This window comes from Nestor notabilis, unplaced genomic scaffold, assembly GCF_000696875.1.
Source record: "Nestor notabilis isolate BGI_N333 unplaced genomic scaffold, ASM69687v1 scaffold2365, whole genome shotgun sequence".
Lineage (NCBI taxonomy): Eukaryota > Metazoa > Chordata > Aves > Psittaciformes > Psittacidae > Nestor > Nestor notabilis.
The window spans coordinates 90,941-118,910 of record NW_009928645.1 but is presented as its reverse complement, the minus strand read 5'-3'; the positions used below and the strand labels follow the sequence as shown (position 1 = coordinate 118,910).

Below are 27,970 nucleotides of genomic sequence, written 5' to 3'. Positions count from 1 at the left end.
AAATGGCCTATATGTCTCAGGAGGGGGGAAGGAGTCTGTGGAATTATTTTCAGAGTTCAGAAACAGTTAACATAGAAAAAGCTGGTTGTAGATAAAGGCAAAGCCCAGTTTAAGCCAAAGATGTTAATTTCTTCTTTCTCATTGCAACGCAAAAAAACCCCAAACCAAACACTTAACCCAAATCACTATTTTCATCACACCAAAGTTTCTGAAATAAGCACAGCTGTTCATTACTCTGGCAATATTCCCTATTACACCACCAAGACTGCTTTACCTTTGGCCGATTAAGAGTTAGGCACAAAATGCTAACTTGCGCCAATACTTTTTGACAAAGTGTAAAACCAAAGCTCTTGACTTGTGAGTAAAAGAGGCAAGAGTCTGGCTTGCTGGCATGTAGAGCCATCCAGCATAACTTAAGACCCCAAAGTATTTTACTTCTTCCAATCCTGTTAACAGGGCAAAGTAAACACACATTCAAACTGCATAACAGCCTAATGAATCAAGTTCATGTGACTTTGCTGGTAAATGTTCCCCAGCAATTTTACACGCATCACTTAATTAAGTGTAATATAGCAATAAGCCACAAAGAATGCAAATGTTTCGCAGTATTGTACTGCTACAGAAAAGACAAGTCAGCTCTTAATGTGTTTAAACCCAAGGAGCCAGTATTTAAACACACTGAAGTTTCCTTTATCAGCTCTCCTGGCATTTTTTTTTAAACATCAGATTGCATGACCTCCCCCTTCCTTTCCCTGCTTCATGCCCTCAGGCAATTCCTGTGTTTCTCCCTCTCCCCTCCCTTCCCTCCCTCCCTTTGGCAGCCCAGAACAAAGCCACCTATTTCAGTAAAGAGCTGCATCAGAGCTCTGTGCAATTCAGGCACTCACTAGTTACAAAGCGCATGCAAAAGAGAAAAAAAAAAGAAAAACAGAAGAAATCGCAGCAGTGTAGGTGCAGGAAGCAAGGACAAACTTCAGTCCTGGTCAGGAGCACCAGGAGAAACCCCGTTCCCATCCTAGATTGCAGAAGTGAGGCCAGCCCAAGAGAAATCCCGCCTGCGAACCTGCTTCCCCTTTGCTGCCAGGCCCTGTGAATGTCCCACTACAAGACCCCAGAGGAGGTGGACGCCTTACCCGCAAGCAGAGCTCTCCCCACTGCCTGTGCAGATGTTCAACGTGCTCCTTGAGCACCGACACGTCCTCGGTGAGGACGCAGTCCGCCAGCTGCACCGTCCGGGCTTGCACCTCCTTCATGCTGTGGGCCCAGTCTGCCAGCGACTGCTCCAGCTCCTGCATGGAAACGCACCCAGAACAAGCCTTGGCACTAAGCTCCTCTGGTTTCCAAACCTGCTCGTTAATCCCCTGCCTGGCCCGTGGGGGAGGAGAGGATGGGAATGTGCACAGCCCATGCAGGCTCTCCGGTGGGCTGAGGGCCGGGCTCCGAGCCCCCTGGAGCCCAGGGCAGAGCTGCTGCGATGTGCAGCAGCCCCCGCTGTATGATCCCTGCAGCTCCCCGTGCTCCAGGGCAGCGTTTGGGGTTTCACATCCCAGAAGGAACATGCCCATTTTTATTTTTTTTTATTATTTAGGCCAAGTTGCTTTTCACCTGCATTTTTCCCCCCAGTTCAGCTTATTCATTTAAATAAAGTAAAATTGGTTCCCTTCTCTAATGAAAGATTTAACCGGCACTTCTATCAGATTGTGAAGATTTTGAACTGCTCATTCACAGAAACACACTCTCTTTTCTCCTTTATTCCCCCGACTCTCCCTTTATAACAAGCTTATGCACTTTCCTTATCAGTGTTAAAATTGTCACCTAAAAAGCAGAGACACCACTGCACACAGCTGGGAAATGCGATTCTCTACAAACCAGGTACTAGGTCCTATTTCGCGAGGCAGTTGCTGGGAAGTGTCACTGGCTCCTCCAACGAAAACCAGCTCTTAGAGAGGATCCAATTTGTCTCATTTTAGAGGGCAAAAATGGCGAGTGTTTGTATCAGGAGAAGTGTGCAGGGTCTAAGCCCTGTGAGCATTTTCAGAGGTCTTTTGAGCCTGTTGCTTATCTAAATCATAAAAGAAATGTGATCTGCTTCAACACTGGAGGGAAAAAAAACAACCCAAACCTGAGACTAAAATTTACTAGAGCTCACAACAAATTACTCCCTACAGATGTGCAAAAAATCATTTATATATCGTGACAAGGGTTGAATCCCTGCATTAATCGAACTAACAATGGAATTTCATGGGACTTTGTATAAGCCTTGTACAAGGTCCAGGCTTATAGAGAAAAACAGCTTTATTCCATAGAAAAGTGAAATGCAGGGAGAGGAAAGAAGGTTCCCCCATGCCATTTGGGTCCTTTTTTCCATTATACTGTGACACCCAAGAGCAGTAACTGCAGTGGCACTGTCTGACCCTGACGCCTCTGCAGCTGAATTTCTCTGAGTTAGAGGCAGGAGCTGTGTGCTGCCCTCTCACAAATAATTCAGGGCTACAGCAAGACTGCTGCTGTGGGAAAGGCTGCCAGAACTCACAAAGAAGATTTCAGACAGCTGATAATGAGTTCAAAGCCTTGGCTCGTTAATAAGCTTATTTGTTCCCACTACATAGGTCAACAATTCACTTCATAAAAGGATGATGAAAGATTGACCAGTCCAGACAAAATGCCTCCTACCTCTTGGAAATACTTTCCTTGCCATTTAATTTTCATGGGGCACTGTGGGCTGCCAGGGTTTCTGCCACTCCCTTGCTCTTAATTTTCCTTCTCTTTAATTATTGTCAGATCCCACAGGTGTGCATGGTGTTCTGCAGACATACAAAGTTATTTGAGGAACTTCCTGTCCAAAATGGACTGAAAACAAAAAGGGAGATTCAACCACTAGGACAGCAGCCAATTGACCTGAAACCAGGAGGTTTTTTCCTTTTCTTTAAGGAATTGCTTATTTTATAAATTAAGACTGTGGAAAGGGAGAGGAAGCAGGAAAAATAAAATCCAAACACTACTATTCTTCTTGTAGTGTTCTTGGTCAGCTGGACTTTGCTGATTAGCAGTAATCAGGACGTTATAAAGGAGAGAAATGCAGTGTCACTGAAAAGAGGTAAGAGGGAAAACTGGTTTTACAGAGATCAGGTGTCCTGCAAAGACTACATCTATTTAAATACAATAAGGCAGTTTGATACCTTCATGTGTTCCTTGGCTTTGTAGAGCTCTTCATGTTCAACAGGAAGTGGATCTTTTACTTTGTCCTTCAGCTCTTGCAGCCTGCTTTCTAATTCCTTGGTTTGCTTTTCACAGGAGTCCCAAATCTGCTCAAGGAGACACAAGGAAGTTATAAAAGGTGAAGATACTTCAGCATGACATACTGAACCACATGGATATGTTGCAAAATAGCCTCTTCAACCCACTTAAATAAACAATCATGTACTCTGGTTATCTGCATTTTCTTTTCAATACATACCACCCACAAGATTTTGACTCATGGATTTACAGAACTTGAACCCCCCTCTTTTATTTAAGGTTTGCCTTACAGAGCAGTTTTGCTCATCTTGTTTTGTCCAACCCAATAGGTGTTAAGCATAGTTTTTAGTTTGGGGATTGCACAGATGACAGCATGTGTGTTGTTAGCCATGAAAGAAAATTCACTGCTCTAAGGAAATGGCTATCATTCTTTTTAGAGGTGCAACAACAATCATCTTCCTCTAAGCTGAACTTTAGCTCAGGCTTCACATCCCAAAGCAAGAGAGTGCTCCAGACCACAGGGATCATGAGAATAATCAGAGCAGGTACGCCCATTGTTGCAACAAATGGATGCCAACCCATTTCCTTTGGAGAATCAGGGGACCAGTTTTAGCTTGCCACAAGCCCTAATGGCATATGACAGGCAATTCCCTCAGAGCCCCTCTGCTGTAAGCAGCAGTTCAGCATTTGCCTTGTTGCTAGAGAGCTCAGCCCTGAGGACAGTGGGGCAGGGCAGCTCTTGAGACCCAACGCCAGAGAAGCAGGTGCTGCTCCTCCCTGGAGAGGGCATCATGTACCTGTATGGTGCTGCTGAGCTGCATTATCTTCTCCTGCAGCAGGGTTTGGGTGTTCCCCCAACTCTGCTGTAACTGGCTGAGCTCCTCCTGGAGAAGAGTGCTGGTCTCTGGATCGGAGACAGTGCGCAACTTCTCCCCGACATCGACAGTTAAGGAGTACATGGCTTGCCACCTCTGAAGAATCACTGCCTTAGCCTTGAAAAGAAAAAAAAAGTTTCTAAGCTTTCTTAGCAAGCTTTAGAAGTACTTTGCTTGCATTTCACTTGGGAACAAGTGAAGACTTACAAAGGGAGTTTCAAGGCACTATTTGTTCACATTCATGAAACAGTAATAAACAGCTCATTTCCTATCTGCTTTTTTAATTTCAGAAAAAATAAGATTCTTTTTGATCTTCTGATTTATAAAACTCTACAATAGCTTTTCACAGGCTGAATCTATAGAGTAAAACTGCAGCAGTTACAGAAAGATGGATATTCAGATGTATGAGTTATTCAGAATAAGAAACCAGTTTAAGATCTGTTATTATCTCTAGCATCAACAACTAACATGATTTTTTCAGAGATAACATGTCTGTTAATCATCACACATTCCAAGTGAATTAAGCCATCAGTAATACTTTGCCTGAAACACAAATTGGTCTATAACACAAGCAGATATGATAATTGTTTCTTTCTGTAAAACAACAGCAGGAGGGAAGGGTAAGTAGGAGTAGGCGGGAGGAGACTTCCTGGCTTTTCTCATGAAGGAAAAGCATGAATGCTAACTTGTAAAATATACTAAAAATAATCTTCACAGAGCAGGTAAAAATACAGATGAAATAAATACAGCAAGCATCAAATGTAATGCTGGTAATGGGCTAACCCGTCAACACCAGGTGTGTGGGAACACAGTAAATCTCAGGCTGTGCCAATAGCATTCAGTAATACATTTTTGAAGGGTTTTAGATTGCTTTAAGCAACTGCTTGTTTTTACTTTCCTAGAAAACAAAAAGGTGCATGAATAAATGAAAACCCAAAACATACAAAATTAACAAAGGAAAATATGTGTGGGGGGTTTGTTTTGTTTTTTTTCCACTGCATGTAAAATGCAGAACTCAAATGCCCTGAAGAACTGCTGCCCGTGTCTGTGATCCTGGAGTGGTGGCTCCAAGGACAGACTCCATTCCAAGTGCTTTATTCTCTGCTCCTGGCTCCTCCTGCCCATCCCTGCACACACAGGACCCATATAGGCTGTCTTGCCATGCATGTGTCTGCTTTCTTCAGGTGAACTGCAAGGCCTGCATTCAGCAGCCACATCAATAAAATTCACACAGACCTAGAGGGTACCTGCTTACCAGGGTTTCTGTCCAATTTTCCTGGCACCCTACATTTCCATGTTCATACTAGTAATATTTTTAAAGCATACAAGTTTACTAAATGACCAGGAAGTTTCCTAATATAATGAGCCTTTCACAATGTCACTGTTATCTCATCTGTGCTCAGCTTTAAGACAAAGTGTCAGCAACAGTTTTTCCCCATAAAGCATACAATTTTTTTTTTCCCTTACTGGACAGAAGTTGTTTCAGTCTGAGAAAAACCCACAGATTTTAGATTTATGAGAAATAAATACAGTACCTTGCAATCATAAATTAGAATTCTAAGCTGGTAAAGGCTGTAGCAGTCCTGGCTCTTCGCGGCTACAAGGAAGCCATTTGTATCATCAAGAAGTCTGCTGAGACTCTGCAGCGAACTCTTAAAGAGCTGCCACTGGCTCATGCGTCCATCAATATCTGTCTTCCTTTGCTGAACCATCCGGATGACATTCTGCCACTCTTCTTTCAGCAATGTGAGCTTGGAAATAAACTCTGTTCTGCAAATGACAAATGTTGAGTGTTAACATATTTTGATCTCAAGGCTGCATTTAACAATAATTGTGATGGATTTCCGTTTGCAACATCGTATTCCAGTCATGATTCTCAACTATGCAAAAACCTCTGTGCAGCCCTAAGTTCACCCTTGCTCTCTGTATTTCATCTTTTATGCAATCCAAAAACTTCTTATAGGATACAACAATGGATAATGCAAGTCGTTCCTGCTGTTCTGGTATAGCAACATACATAGTACAGCCATCACAGAAACAATAAGCATTAAACACCTCTCTGAAGAACATGAAGGTCAATGCAAGTAAGACAAGGTCTCTGTGATTATACTGCAAAATTGATCTCTGTTTTTACCAGGCTGTAAGGGGGAGTTCAACCATCACTGTATCCTACAGCAGCAGGACTCAACTGTAAAGTGAAAAAGCTCTGTGATGTTATTGAACCTATTCAACCAGTTTTTTGGCTTCTACAACACGGTTAGATCATAGAATCATACAATGGTTTGGATTGGAAAGGATCTTAAGATCATCTACTGCCAACCACCCTGCCATGGGCTGGGATATCTCACATTAGCCATATTGCCCAAGGCTCTGTCCAACCTGGCCTTGAACACTGCCAGGAATGGAGCATTTTAGCACTTCTTTGGGCAACCCATTCCAGTGCCTCACCATCCTCACAGTCAAGAACTTCTTTCTTGTATCTAACCTGAACTTCCTCTGTTTAAGTTTAAACCCATTACCCCTTGTCCTACCACTACAGTCCCTGATGATAAGTCCCTCCCCAGCATCCTTATAGGCCCCCTTCAGATACTGGAAGGCTGCTTTGAGGTCTCCATGCAGCTTCTCTTCTCCAGGCTGAACAGCCCCAACTTTTTCAGCCTGTCTTCATACGGGAGGTGCTCAAGTGCCCTCATCATCCTTGTGGACCTCCTCTGGACTTGCTCCAACAGCTCCATGTCCTTTTTATGTTGAGGACACCAGAACTGTACACAGTATTTCAAGTGGGGTCCCATGGGAGTAGAGTAGAGGGGCAGGATCACCTCCTTCAACCTGCTGGTCATGCTTCTTTTGATGCAACCCAGGACACAGATCCAGCAGGTCTAGCTGGAGTGATTAAGACAACCCCCATCTGCCAATTTTCCTCCTCCGCAGGAGGCCCTGGCCCCCAGATTAGCTCTTACACAAACACCTATGTTTGTGGGGCTAGTTTCCATGCAAAAATCCAGCAGCTTTGCTTAGTTTAGTCCTACTTCCCTAGCAGCTTTAAGCTAAGCTATGGTTTTTGTACTGAAGTGGCCAAGGGGAGCACACATGATGTCCTGCCACATCTCTGGAAGCAGCAGGCTCTGGCAGAGAGAGGTAATGTGTTCACAGCAGAAACGCCTAAGGCAGTTGAATCTCTGCTCACAATTATTACTTGCTGCTTCTCAGTCTACGTTGATTGAGAGAAAAGTATAAGATCATACTGATAAAAAACAGGCTTAGCTACCATATGTTTTGGATTGTGTGCTGGTGACTCAATGCTGTATCATGCGTGCCAGGGGCAATGCGGATAGTCTCAGACCTCTGCACTTTAAAAAGCAGAGGTTTATGAAGAGAGAAAGGATCCTTCATAAGCAGCATTCTCACTAAGCTCTGTAAGAAGGTAGCTTCTCAACCACTGTAGTTTCAACAGCTGCAGGGTAGCAGTAGACAAGGAAGCCTCCTGTTCAGGAGTAATTATTTTTGTTAGGCAGAACATCCAGTTACTATCCAAAATGCAGTCTGGCCAGGGCACCAGTATTTCTTTGTCTTTGCACCTCTTCACACTTGTGCAAAATGTGCAGTGAAGATATTTAAAGAGTGAACCCACTCAAGAATTTGTGTATATGTCCTCATGAGAGCAAATATTCAATACTCCCAAAGAAGAGAGCGTATTCACTGTATTACCGAGATCTTAGGGAGAAAAACTGATAGATTACCTTTTTGCAGCTTCTCCAGATTCCAAGGAGAGTAGAACTTTTGCTATGATAGAATTAAATGTCTGCTGACTTATGGAAATCTCAGTTTGCAGCATCTGAAAATACCATAAAAACAAGTTTTTTCTATTAATTGAAACAGATTTCCACCAAAATCTGACAACTGGTCAAAATGGAAATACGCTGTGAAAACATTTTGTTTTAAATGTGGTTCTTCCAGAAACTGTTAAAGTTCCTGACAGACTGCCAGCAAACTGCCTAGCTAGTTGCCACAGGCTTCAGTGCCCTAGGACAGGCAGACACGCAAGCAGCCTCAGGACTGGAGAAACCTAGGACTTCCATGACACAACACTTGAGGATGCACTTCTAAAGGTCTAATTGCTGCAAAACCAGGAGCCATCCATTTTGGAAAATGATTTTCACATTTCAAAGTTTTCCTCTGAATAAGTACAAGGCCACAATTTAAGAGTGAAATGCTCTGTAAAACTCTGCCCAGGTCTAATTTAAAAATGTAGCATTTTTAGTGATTTCCTGCCAAGAAGATGCTTCCATTTTTAGAGTTAGCTTTACCTCATACACTCTCTGTTGCTCTTGCAGTTCTTCAAACTGTACTGGAATATTTGTTTTTAAGGCCTCTTTCATTTTTTCTAGGAATTTCATCCAGTTTTCACATTTCTGAAAGAACTTCTTTTCATCATTTTGAGTTTCCATACTGTAAAACAAAAGAAATAATCAGAAACTATTGTGTTGGTGGTTGTTTTTCTGGCTATGTTTGCATATGGTCTAACATGGCAGTTGGTAATAACAACATAGTAGGGTTTTGCTTAGCACTTTGCTACCTTCTTCACCTATGAATATCCAGAATTTTGCTTCAAGTGACTTGGAACACAAATAGCTACTGAAAGGGCAAGAGAAAGTTGAGAACAGATTGCAAGACTTCCCGTTCTTTAATTTGGCTTTGATTATCCTCACAGAAATGGTTAGCAATTTTGTGTTTGTGTTTCGGACCTGCAGTATTCCAGAGCAGCTGCTGTTTTCTGACTCCACTGCCGAATCAGGCTCTGCATTTTCTTCAGGGTGAAGTCACTGAGTGGCAACCTAATGCTTGCTTCACTCAAACTCTCTATGCTTGGAGAAAGTGCAGCAAGCTTCAGTGTGTGATTCTGGAAGGAAAAAAGCCAAATTAATTGTGAAAAATACTGCCTTTCGTGCATTTCAAAGAAATACAGAAGCCTAGTCTCTTCTGTAGGAAGCATCTTAATGTTAAGCATCCAAAATGCTAACCCAACCCTCAAACCATTTCTGTCTAACTTCAGATATAGAAAACAAAAAAGTCACAATTCCCTTATACAGGGTCCACTTTTCCAACAGTACTGAACAGATACTCATGCGCTGGTACTCGTATCTTGGGGCTCTCAACATAAGAAGGAATTGGACCTGTAAGATGAGACCAGAAGAGGCCACGAAGATGATCAGAAGGCTGGAGCACCTCTCTGGTGAAGACCAGCTGAGAGAGTTGGGATTGTTCAGCCTGGAGAAGACTCAGGGGAGACCTTATAGCAGCCTTCCAGTAAATAAAGGGAGGCTACAAGAAAGCTGGAGAGGGTTTTTTTACAGGGGTATGTAGTGACAGGACAAGGGGGAATGGCTTTAAACTGAAAGAGGATAGACTTAAATGAGATATTAGGAAGAAATTCTTTACTGTGAGGGTGGTGAGGCACTGGATCAGGTTGCCCAGAGGTGTGGATCCCCCATCCCTGGAAGCGTTCAAGGCCAGGTTGGAGGGGGCTTTAAGCAACCCAGTTTAGTGGAAGGTGTCCCTTGCCCATGGCAGGGGGATGGGACTAGATGAGCTTTAAGGTCCCTTCCAACCCAAACCAGTCTATGATTCTATTATGGATTCTATGATTTACTTTGACCCTACATTCAGGGCAACAGATCAGCTCCACACCAAATCTGGGGAAAAGGATCTTCCATCGACCTCAGATCTATGTGATTTTCCTCCCCTCCATGCAGGCATTGGGCCTGCAATGCTTATCTAGAGTTTTTATTAACTTAAACCATTGGTTTTTGTGTTTTGGATGAGATTACAGTTACTCTGATGGAAATGCTATATCTAAAATACTTGGGACACTAAGAGTTTCTAGAAGTAGGCAAGAACTGGTATCTGATGGCCTCTAAAATCCCAAGTAGTAACTTTTTGTACGTGGTAATCCAAACATACCATGAGCATCTCTGAGTTGTCTGTTTCTCCCGCTAAACAGACACTATCAAAGGCGTCTATGCAATTAGTGACATTACTCTCCAGTGTTTCAAGGCGGTTGTTGAAATCCTCCAGTTGTAGAAGATTGAACTAGGGTAAATATTGCATATTTATATTAATTATTATTTAATACACATATTCAGTATACAAAAAGATGCAATAAGCAGTACAGTCAGGAAACCAAAAAGGTGTTAAATCCAAATTCCAATGTATTTATAACTCACTCACTGAACTTTTTCCTTTTTGCATTGGATAAGAGGAAAATTTAAGCCAAAGCAGAGGACAAGAAACCAAATCTCTAAATCCTGAGAGATTCATATCTATCTGGAAGGAATAAGGGCAGCTGCGATACCTTTTTGTAGCTTTGGGCTGTTCGATTTTTTATGAAATCGGAAAGCCGAAACTTAGCTTATCAGAGGGAAGAAACTTGTGAAAATGAGTTTCCTTTGAGCTGCACAGAGGGCCTGCTCCCATATGCCTACAGCCAAGGCTGTGTCCTTATATGCACTCTGTCAGGGGAAATAACTAGGGCTGGAATTCAACTTTTTTATTCCCTAGGTTGGTTTGTTTGGGTCTGGAAGAAGAGCACTCGGAAAGTTTTTTCTTTCTTGCAAAAATTAAGCTCCACGTCTCTTAGAACACCAAGACAGCACATTTTTAAAAGGAATGAATGGCAGCTGATTTAATATTCAAAAAACTACCTCAAATTCATTTAACTTCCTCTGCACCATCTTTTCCAAATAGAATGGTCTCTGGAGTGGTTCCATCTTCTCCAACAGAAAGGCTTGTACAGCTACTCCAGCCTGCTGTTTTATCCTACCAGCCATCAAAGAAATCTGGTCACGGCACACTGCTATGTTTAGAAGGTCCTGCTGTAAATTCTGATGAGAGAAGGGGAAAGAAAAAAAAGTCAGCAAATGAATCAGATCATCAGCCATGTGCCAGTTTCATTTAGTATCTTTTGTTTCTGTAACTAAGCTCTTTTTGTTGATCTCCTTTGGCAGCCAAATTTCGGCTATGGTGAAAGCTTCAGTCTTTCACTTGGAGGATAATTGGAACTGCATCCATTGACTCTAGTGTTCGAAAAGGCGCAGTTCAAAGTTCAGTGGAACACCAGTGACTTCAGGCAGTGGGATGCTACTGCTACAGAGGAGATCACAGAGAGAAATCAGAATATTCTTCTCTGTAGAATGAATATACACTACCAGATGGAGAAACTGGCCCATGCTGCAGATGAGAAATGCTATTATGTTACAAACATACCAGTAGTTTGGATCCCTTAGTGACAGAGGACTACAGACTTAGTTTTATTTGTTCCCCTTTACTACAGAAATAATGCTATAAGTTTCAACCCTAAAGGCTGCACAAGAACAAAGACGGTCATGTTATACTCGTTCAGTGTTCTTTATTATTATTTTTTATTTTAACCGGGACAACTGCAGTTTACTTTTAGCCATGAAACCCCCTGGAATTTGCCACTGTGTATTGTCTCTGTGAGTATTGAGCAGACACTTTTGATTGTTAGCAAAGAACAGACTTGTTTCCCTAAAAACCAAAATGGCTCTGGGTTCCCAACCCCTGTCTTTGGAATGGATCATGCTGTAAATTGTCACTTCAGCCATTTAGTAAATAGCCCATTTTGATTTCTTACTCTCTATGCATTTATTTTTATTTATTGTGGTGAAGGAGTTCCATAAACCCACAATTTTTTCTTACGTATTCTAGAGGAGATTAGAGATATTAAAATACAGTTTTGTAATGCAAATACATGTAAACATACGCCATATCACTGATCTCCATTCTTCTAATTTGCCACTTAAAAAAACCCCCACAATGAATTCTATGTATCCTACTCGCACACACCAGGACAGGATCTACAATGTTAATGGCACTCTAGTGGTTATGCCTTGCCTAGTAGGTGCAAAACTCTTCCCAAAAATTTCCAGAAAAAGTGATGCCTTTTTGCTGACATACTGATAAATCTCTGTCATAGCCATTAATAGATCAGAAGAAAGTGAAAATGTTTTGGTCTAAACTTTGCTGCTGTCAGTTGTTTCTGACATAGGAAGAAATATATGAATTCTCTTTCTCATTATGTGAAGTTTCTTAATTGGCCACAAGCACAATGGGGTACTTTGGACTTCTTCCAATGTGTGGCTAGAGGTGCATAAAGCATGATTAATCATTGCTCTGCCCTGAAATAGGATCATTATATTTCTTTATTGCAGTGTGAAGAAACAAAAAATGTCAGAACCTAATGACAGCTTTGCTGCCTGAGAGAGTGAACTGTACCCTGTGGTCTCAGCATGAGATCTCATTTGCCTGAAGTCAGAAGCGTTTAGAATAATCTAATAAGCTTAGAAGTCTGTGAATTTATCAGACCAGGCTAAAAAAAAAGTACCAAACCCAAATAAAACCAATCTGAAGACTGTAGAAGACCTCAAAATGGCCCAGGGTTCTGGAAATCCAGGCCTTTTTCCCCAGTTCTAGTAGATATTATCTCTCCTTCCAAGCAGTGTCCCATAAAGTAAATAATTTTTGTTTAATGATTCCTTCCAACACAGGCCTGATTCTTTGTATAGAGCAGAAAGGGTCAAAGACAGAAGAAAATTGCTCCCTTCTCTCTCTTCTCATCCTATGCTAACTCTCATTTGGTTTAGTGTCAGGATCTGGTCCAAATATTTCAAGGAAATACAAAGCTGCCTGTTACTGGAAAAATCCCACAGATTTTTGTTTTCCACTGTTTGGATTTGGGTGAGGAGGAGGAAGAAGGTATTCTTGCTCAAAAAAAAAAAAAAAATAAATAAAAATCCTGGTTTGTACCAGGCAGCAGAAACATATTCATCTACCCTTAAATCCTGTATCCTCTTCGTCAGGGTTTCTATCATGTTATCCTCAGGCATGTGAGCATCCAAGAGCTGAGTGCACTGCTCTCTGTGCTGTTGTAACTTGGCTGCTGCCTCCATGCATGAAGTATCAAAGGGTTCCAAAAGCTGCAGGGTCGCTTGTGCTGCCCGCAGTTGATCTGTGATGTCTTCATTTACTGAGTTCCACCTGCCAACATATCAAAGGATAAGAGCATTTCCCTAGTAGATTCTCCTCCAGAGTATGATTTGGTGTAGGATTCCTGTGGGAGTTTCTTTGCATTCATACCCATGTTATTGAAAGCCCACTAACACAGCACCATTTTAGAATCATGGAATAGTTAGGGTTGGAAAGGGCCTTAAGATCATCTAGTTCCAACCCCCCTGCCATGGGCAGGGACACCACACACTAAACTATGTCGCCCAAGGCTCTGTCCAGCCTGGCCTTGAACACTGCCAGGGATGGAGCATTCGCAACTTCCCTGGGCAACCTATTCCAATGCCTCATCACCCTCACTGTGAAGAACTTCTTCCTTATATCTAACCTGAACTTCCCCTGTATAAGTTTAAACCCATTAACCCTTGTCCTACCACTACAGTCCCTGATGAAAAGTCCCTCCCCAGCATCCTTATAGGCCCTCTTCAGATACTGGAAGGCTGCTTTGAGGTCTCCACGCAGCCTTCTCTTCTCCAGGCTGAACAGCCCCAACTTTCTCAGCCTGTCTTCACATGGGAGGTGCTCTAGCCCTCTCATCATCCTCGTGGCCCTCCTCTGGACTTGCTCCAGCAGCTCCATGTCCTTTTTATGTTGAGGCCACCAGAACTGTACACAATACTCCAAGTGAGGTCTCACAAGAGCAGAGTAGATCTGAGATCTGTGCTCTGTGATCCATCACAAAAATGGTATCATCAGTTATCACACAGGTACCCTCAGAGAGGTGAGTTGTATTAATATAGGTTTACAAATCAGACCAATGTTCAAGTTCTGTTTCAGCAAATTTTTTCTTTTTAAATACTAAAAACTGGGAGTCTTTTTTGCATGCTTACCTAGTGTGTGCCTCTGTGCACTTCCGTTCAATAATCTCTGCAAAGGAGGGAGAGCACTTCTTCTTCAGGTTACTGGCAGCAGACTGGAGCTTGGCCAAACATTCTTCATTGTTCTCCGATTCATCTTGAAGCGACTGCAAAATGGATTAGGGCAATTAGTTGTGGAGATAAACGACCTAAGTATAGCTTCCCTTACAGATTTGTAGGGATGGGGTAGCAATAATGCTACACGGTTGCAGCACAGATCAAAATGTTTGTGAAAAATGTAATACTTGATCCTAAAAAACAGGTGAAATGGTCCAACTTAAAAAAAATCATTCAGGAGGCCTATTTTAAACTGAGGTAATTTATTTGCTCTTACAGAAACAGTTCATTAAACTCACAGCCTTGAACTAGTTAAATTAATCCACTAGAAACCAAAAATGTTTTTATTTTAAGCCACTGTTTCAGGGAAATTTCTACTGGCAATAAAGTTGGCTTGACAACCCCTGTCCACGGCTGCATGTTCCGCCTCCTGATACAGGCTGTTGCAGAACCCTGCCATGAATTGTATCTGTGAACTGATCCAGATTAAAAATAAAGAGGGTGATGGAAGGAAGCATTTATATATCCTTTCAACACTCATTTAAAGCCAGTTAAGGAGATTACAGCCATATCTGTAAAATGTTCAAACCTGGGCCCAGCTTGCCTGTCTACTGTAAATGTCCCACTTAGACTATGTAATAGCCAAGCAGAGCAGCAGGATGATCCAGAGGACTTTTGCCTGGCATTTATGTCCAGCCTCACTCAGAGGCTGTGCAGGAAACTCCAGCTCTTTGGGGTACGACTAACAGCTGTCATTGCACTGGAGCAATCAGAAATGCTAGGCTCAGGGATTGCCCTGCCCCAGTGCTGCTGCACCCACCCAACCCAAGCCACAGCTTTTGGGAAGGGGAATCCTGCATCCTGAACCTTGACTCCAGTGCTGTTTATACCTGGAAAGATGCTTTAATGCAAATAAAGCTTTAATGTGAAATATGTCAGAGGTCACTGGCATAGTGGCTAGGACATAATACCCAAGGGTGGTGTTCAAATCACAGATCTAGACACAGTCCCTTCACCAATCTTCTCCCAGGTCCCCTTCATTTCTGCACTAAGTCCCAGCATTGATGCACAGGCATCTCCTTCCAGGTTATGCTTGTGGCAGGCATAACTTGTGGCAGGGCATTTCCCAGGGAAGCCTAAGTGAAGGGGTGTATTTCCTTTCAATCAATGAGCAGAGAACCAACACCTTTCACCTGAATGGCGAGTAACCCTCAGGCAAACCCATACAGGGGAGACCACATGATGTTTTCCTTTGCCAGCTGTATTTTCAGCCAAACTTTCTGCTGTCCTTGTGGATTAGGCATGGACTGAGTAGACATTACTATGAGGGATGGAGGTGGAGTGCACATGTCCTCATGGACTCCGTAGTGCAAAAGCACATGAGGAGCTGGTGTTTCACATGGGGATGCCTTCCAGCACATGCAGAAGACTAAAATCTTCAAGTGATCTTTGCAATCCAAAATAGAGGCTCTGCTAGCAGACAGTCTAGCAGCTGACCTGTATTCATTTCTTGAACCTCAGTACCTAACTTTCACTGAAGTTGGATTTATGCACTAAATGAAGTAAAATGTCTAAAAATAGTCCTCAGTGTCTCGAGGTAAAAAAAAATAAAATTTCACTGACTCTGATGGCACTTTAATAAAAAGGAATTTTCTCAGATAAGTTTTTCTATCTTTTTTTCAGAGGTGTTTGGGGTTTTTTGCCTGTTTGTTTAAAGGCACGAGAAGAAAGTTATTTTTGGAACTAAGAGAACTTCAGCAGATTTACCTGAAGAGTTTTGACCTGTTTTTTCAAAGCTTCCAATGACATCTCAGAAGGTTTACACTGGTCTACACAGTACAAATATCTTGTCGTCATCAGGCTGACTTCTTCATAAGCTTCTTCATATACTCTCCACTGCTCCAGTACTGACTGCATTGAGGTCTTTAACTGGGCAACCTGCAAATGAGTCACTTTTGTTACTATTTTTTGGGAAGTCTTGACATATAAATCATCTTAAATTGACACAAAAATCTAAGATCAATGCTCACTCCATGACAATCCAAAGAACTGGAGTATTTTCCTACTTGGTAAAGAATTGTGCAGGCTTAAAACCACGCATATTTGATGGAAATATAAATTTAACCAGGGTTCAAGGCAGCACTATTCTGTCAGCCAAAACTCCAGAACAATCCAAAAAGTAAAAGATACTGAAATAATGAATTGTTTATTCCTTCCTGCCAAAACCAACCTGACATGGGAAGAAGTTAAGAGCCTTAATATTCTTAGGAAGCAGATAGCCTGATCCAGAGATCAAGTTTTCTTTTAAAGAAAATTTGAATTGAAATTGCTTTCTATGGAAGAAGACACTACTACGATAATCTGGAGAGGTATCATCTCTCTTATCCCATTGTGCTTTAATAATGCTCTTTCCTCTGAATAACAGTCTAGGAACTTCAGGATTCTCATATAAAACTAAATTATAGATATGCTCTTTCTTTTCTATGTCTCTTTAATTACTGCAGTTGTTTATATGGGGGCAAGCACGGTTTCCATTTACCACATAGTCCTAGACATTGCAAACACAAAACCACAGTCCTAATTCATCATGATTTGTCCTTTTTATCCTTCTCTACCTGGTAAGTGTATAAGGCATATCATATGATCCTAGGGTGGTTCGGGTTGGAAGGAACTTCAAAGATCATCTAGTTCCAACCCGCCTGTCATGGGGTCACCTTCCACTAGACCAGGTTGTTGAAAGTCCCGTCCAACCTGGCCTTCAACACTGCCAGGGATGGGGCAGCCACAGCTTCTCTGGGCAACCTGTGCCAGTGTCTCACCACCCTCATAGGAAAGAAATTTTTCCTAATATCTCAATTAAATCTACCCTCTTTCAACTTAAAGCCATTCCCCCTTTTCCTGTCACTACATACCCTTGTAAAAAAGACCTCTCCAGATTTCTTATAGCCTCCCTTTAGGTACTGGAAGGCTGCTATAAGGTCTCCTCTGAGCCTTCTCCAGGCTGAACAATCCCAACTCTCTCAGCTGGTCTTCACCAGAGAGGTGCTCCAGCCCTCTGAACATCTTCATGGCCCTCCTCTGGGCTCATTCTTACAGGTCCATGTTCCTCTTGTGTTGGGGACCCCAGAGCTGTACAGAGTACTCCAGGTGAGGTCTCATGAGGGCGGAGTAGATGGGGACAATCGCCTCCCTTGACCTGCTGGCAACACTTCTTTTGATTCAGCCGAGCATACGGTTGGCTTTCCGGGCTGCAAGTGTACATTGCTGCATCATGTTGTGCTTCTGGTCAACCAACAGCCCCAGGTCCTCCTCAGGGCTGCTCTCAATGCATTCTCCACCCAGCCTCTTATTTGTGCTTGGGATTGGCCCGACCCAGGTGCAGGTCCTTGCACTTGGCCTTTCTGAAGCTTATCCTGGCTTAGATTAAATATTTATCTAGTTCAATATTTTCAGTCATGCCAGTACAAGAGCAAGAAAACCAGGCAAATGAACAAGCATAGGAACTCCTAGCAAGGGGGTTGGAACTAGATGATCTTAAGGTCCTTTCCAACCCAAACCATTCTATGATTCTATGTCATATTTCAGTTCTGACTATGCATCCAGACAATGGAAGATGAAAATTTTTCTACACCATAGTTCACCCTAAATAGACTGCATAGATCGTTGTATCCTAGTATCCTAGTTCCAGGCACGCACGTGTTGATGGATTAATCATCCCTGTTCTCTTTTGAATCATGGTATAGGTGGGAGGAATCTTTACTTGTTTTTTGTAGCCTGCAGTTAATAACTACCCACACAAGGAACATGGAAAGACATTATGCTCATGAAATGTCTGGGCCACAGATTCACAGTTTTGAGATCTACCTATGGACAATACAATCAAGGTATCACATCTCTTTAGACCTATATCTGAAATCACAGCCTGGCTCTGCTGAGAGCAGTCATCCATAGGAAGAAAGCGGTATTCAGTGTTTCCCTGCACATGCAGACATTCTCTACAGCAGATGGTTATTTATTATCACAAATCTGCATCTAAATAAAAGTACTCATTATAATATCTTCTGCACCTATCAAATCTAGATTAAAAAGATCAGTTCCAAGTTTAAAGAGAATATAACTATAAATACAAACTGCTGGAAAGTCAATTTGCATGGAAAACCAATCTGCCAGACTCTCCTTGAAACAACTGGAAACTACACAGGATTTGAAGATAGCAAAATCCATCCAAGTTTGTGGGTGAGAGAGTAGCTGGAGGATGAAAAAGCCGCAGTGAGAAGGGGGCAGGAGTAGGTACCTTCCAACAGTGTAGTACAGGACACAAAGACCAGGGTATGAAAGAGAAGCAAACCAAGTAAGAGAAAAGAGGTTTCTGTTTTCAACTTGACAGAAAAATAGCAGTGCTATATTTTTTTTTCTATTTTTTTTTTTAATTTTTTTTAAACTGCAGATTATCCTCTACTACTACTATTGCTACTACTACTTCAAGATCAGACTTTCTTTTTCTCTCAGCATTGGAAATACGTTAATTTACATTATTGTAAAGACTTTAAAGGAAAGTCTTAGGAAGGTTAAGAATAAGGAATATTTTGCATCTTTTTTGTACCAGCTCCTGCCATCCTATGAAGAAGATTGATAACACTGGTGGTACGAATATGTATTGGAGGAAAACTAAACTCAAAGCTTTTACCTGGTTTACAAGTCTGTCCATTTCACATAGCTCAACTATCCTGAGAGACTGAGCTTCTGGGGGTTGTTCTGCACTACTAATCAAAGCCAAATACTGTCTGAGCTCATCAAGACTTAGGGATTTAGCTGTGAGTTGATTTTCTAGCTTCTATATGAAAAAAGGAAAAAAAAAGGAAGAGTGGTACTTAGTTACCAGCTGGGTTTAAACCACAACTGTCCTTTTTTGCACCCAACGTGGGGCTGAAAGGGTTGAGATAATGACAGATATGAGCAGGGTGTGTCAAAACAAATCTGCTATAAGCATTCATTGTATTGGATTAATAGCCACTGTTCACAATGTTGATTTATTTGCTCTTGGAGTTGTTGCACTTGATCTCAGAGTTGTGTTCTTTAACACCGTGATTGCAGCCTGCGTTCCCTGTTTCGGTGTTTATCGGCTTTGGTGCCTGGGCTAGGGTTCTTGTTTTGTTGTGCTTTATAATAGTGGCTTGTGATACGGTAGAACTGCTGGTCATGAAACTTATCTGGTATGTGTTCTCAGCATTTCCATCACCTCTATATTTTGGGAGCCATCTAATGGGAACTATTAATAAATATTCCTTATGTCATTTCTCCTTGGAAAGCCAACCAGTGGGAGATATCTCCCCATATCTCCCCCACCAGGCAGCATTTGAGAATTTTGAAAAATTTGACCATTCTTTCAGCATCTTGAGATGCTGAAACCAGCCTGGCCCTATTGCTAGGAATCAGTATGTTGAATACAGTTCATATCTTGCTTAGGTGTGCAAACAGCTACATGTGGCTATTCCAACCTGCATGAGAAGCACTGCGGCTTGAAGGAGAAGAGGGACTCAGGCTCCAGGGACAGTCACTGTGGCTACTCAAACTCCAGTGACAAGGATTTTGTCTGCTTTAGTCTTTACGACACATACGATAGAGCTACTCAAACCCCAGCGACAAGCATTGGAGCCATTTCAACCTCCACGACAAGCACTGTAGGTACTCAGACTCTGATGACCAGTACCCCAGCTGCTCAAACTCCAGCAACAGCAATCACAGTTATTTTCACCTGCTTGACAAGGACTGGAGCCACCCAAACCCCAGCAGCAAGTGTGGTGGCTATTCAATCCTTGGTGACAAGCACTGCAGCTCTTTTAGTTCCTGTGACCAGTACCTGCAAGTACTCAAACCCTGAAAACAAGCATGACAGTAACCCAGACCTCAGCAATGAGTAATACAACTGAACCAGAGAACCAGCCCGGTTTTACCGGACTGTGTGGATCATATGGCCTGGCACATCAGTCAGAAGGTGGCAAGAACATGTAATGGAGGAAATCTGAATGCAAACAAAGCTTTTACCTGGTTTACAAGCCTGTCCAGCATATCACACAGCTCAGCTAATGTGACAGGCTGAGCTTCTGGGGTTTGTTCTGCACTAGTATTCAAACCCAAACACTGTTTGAGCTCATCAAGAGTTTTGGATTTAGTTGCGAGTTGATCTTCTAATTCCTAAATGAAAGAATAAAAAAAAAAAAAAAAAAAATAAGATCTTTTGATGAGAGCATAGAAAAACCTTCTGTGGGAAGAGCTTAGATAAACATTCCTTCTTTAAAACCAATTTTGTGTAATTCTTCAGCCATGCACCAAAACCACCATTTCAGCTCTCATACGGAACAACTGCTGTATAGGAATTCAACATGACAATGACTGCTTTACACAGAGTCCTGCAAGTAGAGCTAGAATCAGTCCATCTAGTATCAGCATGAGCACTGTACATCATACTTGGGAAGGAAATAATCTGGAGGCAACTCCTCAGCCACCACGCAGGTGGTGTACCTCTCCTACATGATGCTAAAGTTTTTCTATTAATGTAGCTGAACTTTTTCTTAGGCAATGCAGCGTTCAGGTCTCCTCTGTTCCACCAGATAGATGTAAGATAGGACCCATGAGAGAAACCCCACTGAAATCAATGGAAATGCCTGGGAGAATAACTTCCCTCTCTAACACAATCAACAAGATTATAAACTAGTCTTGACATGCCAGGGAAAGCTCAGCAGTAAGTTCTTCACAATGTGAGTAAATATCTATACACACAATGGGCTGTAACATTTTCTTATAACACTATCCTTAAAGCCGTGACCATTCTCCTCTCGTCACCCCACTTACTGTCCCCAAAACATTTTCAAATTTGGACCTCATTTTTATTGAGAAAATGAATTTTAATGAAACATTTTATCCACCTGCATCCTAGCACTGTACCTTGCTGGAAGCAGGTTAGTATTTTAGCCAGAGATACCCTGTGCCTTCTTCCGTTCTGGCTCCTCAATATGTTTCAGAGTACTTCAGAGACACAAGTAACTCAGTGTGCAACAGAGCACTCTGGGCAATAAAAGCAGGCTACTACAAGAGAGATACATGTAACCATGGCAATGAAAGAACAAATATTCCATGTCAAAAAATAGAGAGGGAACACTGTAGTCAATGAAAAGAGCAGACTGTCAGAGAAACAGGAGCCAATTACTAGCTGGCTGCACCAGTACTAATTTTGAGGGAGCTGATGCCTAGTAAAACACAACAAAACCAAAGGATACCCAGATTCCTGAGGCTGGTGCAGACAGACTACATTCTAGAGCAGGAGTAGAGGAAGTTGCTATTTTTCCAAATGGGACTGTATAGTTTCCAAGACACTTCCACATCAGAGTTCTTCAAACTAACGGGATGGATAGCTTTTGCCATTGCTGTGCTGAACTGAGGACAACTTATTTTGGAGGCATCTCAGAATAAGACCTACACTATACCACAGAACTCCAAATACCATGGAACAACAGCAGATGCATCATCAGTTGGAAGGAAAAAATATAAAATAGCAGTTCACATTAAAAGTGGATTTGGCTCTTTATCGCCTGAACCTAACATGCTTTAATTAGAATTACACTGTAGTATTCTTCTAGAAAACACCAACTTCCTTACTATTTTTTCTGTTAAAATCTTTGCAGTTCTTAGTCTTGATTCAACAAAGTGCTAAATGTTTTTACAATATCACACATACAAGGCTTTACCTTGCAATCATCTAACGTGTTCTGTGCAGAGATCAGACTTGCTGGGGTTTGTAAAGACCTCAGTCGCTCACTCTGAGCTTCCAGCCAGTTGTATAGATTCTGTGCTTTGTTCTCATTTTCAGTAATATCCTCCAAAATGTCTTCCAGGTCTTGTACCTGAAAGTTACAGAACTATTTTAACTTACTTAGACGTAGAGGTGGGCAGAAACAGGGCTTCCTCTTCCAGAACAAAATTTGAGATGACAATATTGAAAGTACTATTATAGAGAAAATATTTTGAAAGGAAAAGCTGAAAAGTTTTACTGGCTTTTTAGGATCTGACCTTTTCCCTAGGAAGAAAACAAGGCAGTGTGGGTTTTAGAGCTGGCAGCTTGTAGACCTGACAAGGTGGGGAACCCTGGGCTATGTGGACACATTCATATGGCGTCTGAAAACCTCATTCTCCCTAAAACCCACCCCTAAAGTTCACTAACAAGCAAGAGACCTCAAGTCTCCCATTTTCAATCTTAGCCCTGAGGATCTATTAAATCCTAGAATGCAGTTTCTTGAAAATGGTTAGAGAAGATAACTTCCCCCTCCAACTGAAATTTCAAAATGGAAATTTTCAGTTGTGCAGGAACCAGATTTTCCACTTAAGCATGTTTCTCTGGAAGGCTTTCCCAGTCAGAAAAATTTGGGTATTTTCTGTTTGTTCAGCAGTCTTTGTATCTGGACTCAGGGAGGGCAGCTTCTCCCAAAGCCCTGTACATTCAGGAGAGATAAAAATATGAAAAAAGAATGTGCTGGTGAAAGGATTCATTCCAGCAGCCTCATGCTTGCATTTTGGGATGCTAACCTTGCCCATGTCTTTTCCATATCACATGAGTCACATTAGCTTTTCTGGGCACTGAGGCATACAAGCAGTTGCATCTAATTCTGGATGCACGGATTATTTGTAGCCTCACTAAAATAAAATAACTCCGAGGCACTGCCTGGAACAGATTTTCTACAGAGAAAGAAGATGTACTGGTATAGTTAGTCTACATGTAGAATCTGTCTATATCTGCTGTTCTTCAAAGCACTCCATTGGGAAAACATTAGTTACTTCAGGAGGACACAGAGAGCAACCCATTTCCAGTGACCTAGCAGGGCTGCGAATCGGTCCATGCTGTGCCTTTTCCAGCACATATATCTCTATCTGAATACAGCTGTCAACACTCATTACTTAGTAATTACTTTTTTGGCAAATCCAACTGCTACAACAAGAAAATGGGTGGTAGCTTATATATATCCCTATTTCTTATTTGCATCATATGGCATGTAGGGAGGTTGTTTGCTCTTCTAGTGCTGTGTTTGCTGAGCAGGGCCTGGCTGTTTGTACCAAGCAGTGTAGCACCTCTCCTTTCCACAAACCATCCACTATTTTCTCCCTTTAAGTTTTAAATGCCCCAATTTTCACAGCTCCCTGAACTTTCAACACATTTCATAACAGGTTCCCCTGCAGACACCACCCTGAATTTTTTCTTTTACATAGTTTTCTCAATATAGATCTTCTTTGTTGATGTGTCACTGACTGTATTGTCTTCATAGGAGGAATCTTATTTTTTCCACCTAATACAGTCCACAAGGGTAAACCCCAGGCTGTTATGAAGAGCAAGTTTTTTCTGTTTTCTCTCCATTCAAGTTACAGGAGAGTTTACCCTCCCAGGCTTTGTTGATGTTTGGATGCCTGCCTACCACCTGATAGCTGATAAGCTACAAGGCCACTTCATAGGCTGCTCATTGGACAGCAGCATGGACAGACAGCAGAGATCACAGGCAGCCTTCTTGTGTTCAACACTATTTTCAGACTCAGGGAGAAAGGCTGCTTGCAAAATACAGAGCACTGGCAGAGGCAAGATCAGAGCTGTGAGAAAGCAAGCAGGAAGAACTCAGTCAAACCTTTCTGCTCAGAGATGCCTGCACCCTGTGCCACTGCAGGTTCATTTCTCCAAGATACTCGGCAAATTCTGTCCTTTCATATCGCTTGCTTTCCACATCACAAGTGCTCATCTGCAAGAGTGACTGGTTAACAAAATCTACTGTCCACTGTTTAACGTTCATTTCCATCATATATTCCTGGAGGGGGCAGGGGAGAGGAGGGTAAGAACAAAAACATAAAACAATTAGTTTGCCAGTTTTATTCTGATCAGTTCCAAAGATGCTTCAAGGTACACTTATGAGACATTCATGGTTTATTCTGAACCGTGGCCTAAAATATTTTTCTGAAAGAGATCTTGCTGTAGGAATAATTCTCAATTTTTACCATTCTGTATTTGTGTTGCTATTTCCATTCACTGAAACTTTTGCAGAAAATCCCTATCATTATGTGGTCAGCTCGCAAGGTAAGAATTAGTGCTAGAGCAGGGAATAAAACCTTAGTGGTACCAGACCAAGTACTTTATCCGTTGGACAATACCATCATACTGCCATGGGCATTAGGCTAAGACCAAGGCGTCCCCACACTCCTGCGGCTCACAGACAAGTATAGACAAGGGCTTAGGCTCCTTTATCAAAATATCTGGTATCAGAATATCTGGGAGAAGAGTGTCCTCCAGTATGACTGTCCTTGCCCACAGAGATGAGTGAGAAACCCCAGGCTGAGAAACTACATGTAAAGTGAAAATATCATAAGGGAATGCCATTTTATTTCAGAAGGTCTTACAAGAGGCGAGGAAAAGGCTCCTTACTGTATCTAGCAGTACCTAGAATAAAACCCACCAGGGAATACTACAGTAGAGGTACCAAAGTCATAGCTGCTTCCCTGTAGGAATTTGTAACCCTCATCCCAACTTTCTTCTGAGCATACACATCCCCACATTGCTGACAGGCGCGGAAGACACACCTACAAACTGATTTCTAAATATCCAAGGGGTGAGAAACAGAACCTCACCTACAGGGTCTAACTACCAAATCCAACTGATATAGACCAAAATGTTATATAATGCTATGCTAATGCACGCGGAAACAAATGCTTACATTGACACTTGCCTTATGTGCAGTACCAAAGTGTCTGTGAACTGCAGCTGATGAAACATAGTATTCAAAAACCCTGTTCTCTAGTTAAATGGATCGTGGTTATGGAGTCCATTACAAGGTATTCCTTGTTGAAAAGACAGACTAAGACACAGCACAAGCACAGAGTGTATCTTCCTAAGGAAGTAAAGCTTTCCTAGTCAACATGTTTTATACTCTAAATGTCAGAGAAAACAAGTGAGACAGATGGGACAGCATGAGATTATTGCACAGCAGGCAGTAGCTGTACTGCAGGGCTAGCAGTGTCTTGTGTGCCATGGAAGCAAAACGTTTTTATAAAGGAAGATGTTATGGCGCCTTTTAGACTGTTTAAGGAACACTCCCAAGAGCAAGATGAAGGATACGACTATGCCTGTAGGCTGTTTTCATCCTTTCTACAGCTAAACACCTTGCAGAAGGCCTAGACTTACAGCTTCCCATTTACCTTGTACTTCTGAAGGAGGCTTCTGACTTGGGCAGCACTCCATGGTGTATTTATTGGCTCCTTGTATTTCTGCTCAAATTCCACATCGTACAGCCAGCTCATTAGGTCAACAACAGCTTCCAGTGATGAACGTTTTTCCATCTGAAGCTGGGGTAGAGCATATAATGAATCCTCTACACTCTGCTTGTTAGAAAAATCAAGGAAGATGACACCCATATTTTAGAAAGGCTCGGGCACTGTAACTGCAATTAGTGGGGTATGAACTTGAAAGTGAGCCCTGTGCTACACAGGGATATATGACGTAAGAAAAGGATGAGAATTCAGAAATTCGAAGGAAAATTCTTTCTAATTGTAACAGACTTACACATCAAACTGTAAAGATGATAGATATGTACAAAACAGCCCAGGAAGAACACAGCAATAATTAAACTGCAGTACAATATTGGGGATATTCTGAAAGCAAGAAGACAGCTAATTAGGAAAGAAGTGCCTTATGGAGCAGCCAACTGAATCCCACAGCAACATTTTAAAATAATTATTTAGCTATAACTGAGAAATGTCAGCAGTTTCTTCTCACCTGGTGAAGCTTTTCTTGGATGGCTGGGAGCTGCGTAATCAGTTCTCCCCATTCTTGCTCAATCTTTGCCAAAGATGACTTAATTGCTGCAGTATCACCTTGCTTCATGTGAAAGAGTTGGTTGGCAGTGCTTACCACAGATGACTTCAGGGAAGATTTTTCATCAGTCTCCTTAGATAATGTCTGAGGTGCACAGGAGAATTTTAAGAGGGGTAAATTTTTATGTATCTTTTTAAATAAAGAAGACAAACCAGTTTTTCAGTCAAAGGATGAACTGCCTTAACAACCAGATTTTAGCAGGTTTGTAAAGTTCAGAAAACCAGAACTCAACATGTTCTGGGTGTAGGCAAGGCCTTTTTCTGCCCACCTTGACACAGTGTTGAATTCCACCTTTTGCTCCACAGGGACTGGGAATATCCTGATCCCCACTTCACCCAGAGGTCCAGAAAGCAACCCCAGTCCTCAAGTCTCTGGCCAGCTCACACCTACCAGTCCACCTTCATGATGTTTGTGTTCCCATTGTGCAAGCCTATTTCTGTCAGGCTTCACACTGAGGCTGAACCTCCTGCCTAGTCATACAAGGGGAGCACAGCACCGGGGGCAGGCAAAGACATGAAACGTAATTCAGCATGTTTCTCTTCTCTGATTTTGGCAGACCATCTTCACAGCCCTGCTATCTAGTGAAGAACAGCCTTCAGTGTTCGCTAAGCCCACGCTCCAGATTCAGTTGGTAAGTGGCCCATCAGGTTGGCCGAGCTGCTGTATTTGGCATCAGGAGCAAGACAGAAATCATGCGTTGCAGGCGCTTAAGAGATCCAGACCGGGCTGTGATGTCTGTCTTGCAATTGAGCTCATTACGAGGATTCCATTCCAATTTATGCACTCTACCTGGCCTCCCAATCTGAAGAAAGGTCTTTGGTGGCTTCCCATCCTTATAGTTCCACACATAGATAATAGGGTGGCTTTGGGGCACAAAGCCATTCAATGCTATATCATGTGGGCAGCTTTTGGGTCATGGCAAATAGAAAAACCGCTCAAAAGGTCATTTTCACTGGAAGACACAATGTCTTATCTAAACCTGACAAGAGAAATTACTTACAAACAAGCTCTTGATGTTATTCCTGATGGTGACAGGATATTGTGACACATTGAGAGACTCTTCCTTCAAAAAAATCATTCTTTGCTGAGCAGAATCCAGCCATTTCATCAATTCCTCTGAGTCTCTGTTGTAGCTACAAGAAGAAAACAAAGCACACAAACATACATCTCCAAGCTGAGTCTAGGATACATTTCTCACCCTCCAAGTTGTCCTCTCTGTTAGGAGGCATGTGCTATCTGGCACCTATGCTGCTACATAAACCTGCAGAAGCATGACTACAGCATGGATCAATGTGCACAGGAGGTGCATGAGACTCTTCCTACCAGCTTTTTTCAGCTGGTCTGCTCTCCCAGAAAACATCCTCTTCCTGTATTCACCCAGCAGTTGCCAGGACAAGCTCACATGAGTGAAGAGAGCTTTGCTGGAAGTCAAAACCACCAGAGAAGGTTGTGCATACTGCAAGATACCATGCAGAATATGCAGGAGGGGTAAATACCAACAAACACTGCTATGCTCTGTCCACACTACAGATCCAACTATCCTGAGCTCAGAGCACACAGACAAGGTGCAGGGTGAGCTGAGCTCAGTACCTCAGTTGGTGGGCTGCGATGTACAGCCCCGAACTTTCTCCACCTGACTGCCAGGGCTGCACTGACAATTGGCTTGGGGCATGTGAAAACATTGAGCATGCTTGGGTCTTCCGCCTCTGAAGAGCTTCAAAAGAAAACTGTATCAGCCAGGTATTGAATGTTTGTAAGGTGGATAGTGTATGTGCACAGACTGGTGCGTTATGCATTTCCATGAGAATCAAGGCTATCTTGCGTTTGTAGCAGGCCAAAATGCTTAGGGCAGCATGATCAGAGCTTCCGTTAATGCTTCCAATGTAAAAACTGCAGCACGATGCAGCTAACTCCTACCATTGCACTGACTTTGCAATGGCAGCAGTTAAAACATGAATCCTACA

General features: G+C 42.3%; 1 protein-coding gene across 1 annotated transcript in view; it reads right to left on the bottom strand.

The window, feature by feature from the left end:
* Positions 1–27,970, bottom strand: part of LOC104405773 (nesprin-2-like) — a gene marked incomplete at its 5' end in the record, with an annotated part of 148,639 nt that overhangs the window by 30,463 nt on the left and 90,206 nt on the right. The window contains 18 exon segments of the mRNA XM_010014581.1: positions 1,134–1,289; positions 3,180–3,305; positions 4,035–4,229; positions 5,648–5,882; positions 7,853–7,947; positions 8,420–8,561; positions 8,858–9,012; positions 10,074–10,202; positions 10,814–10,993; positions 12,962–13,166; positions 14,024–14,157; positions 15,875–16,045; positions 20,153–20,302; positions 21,853–22,008; positions 23,773–23,949; positions 25,331–25,477; positions 25,908–26,090; positions 27,007–27,139. Coding sequence (XP_010012883.1) covers positions 1,134–1,289; positions 3,180–3,305; positions 4,035–4,229; positions 5,648–5,882; positions 7,853–7,947; positions 8,420–8,561; positions 8,858–9,012; positions 10,074–10,202; positions 10,814–10,993; positions 12,962–13,166; positions 14,024–14,157; positions 15,875–16,045; positions 20,153–20,302; positions 21,853–22,008; positions 23,773–23,949; positions 25,331–25,477; positions 25,908–26,090; positions 27,007–27,139 — 2,869 coding nt within the window.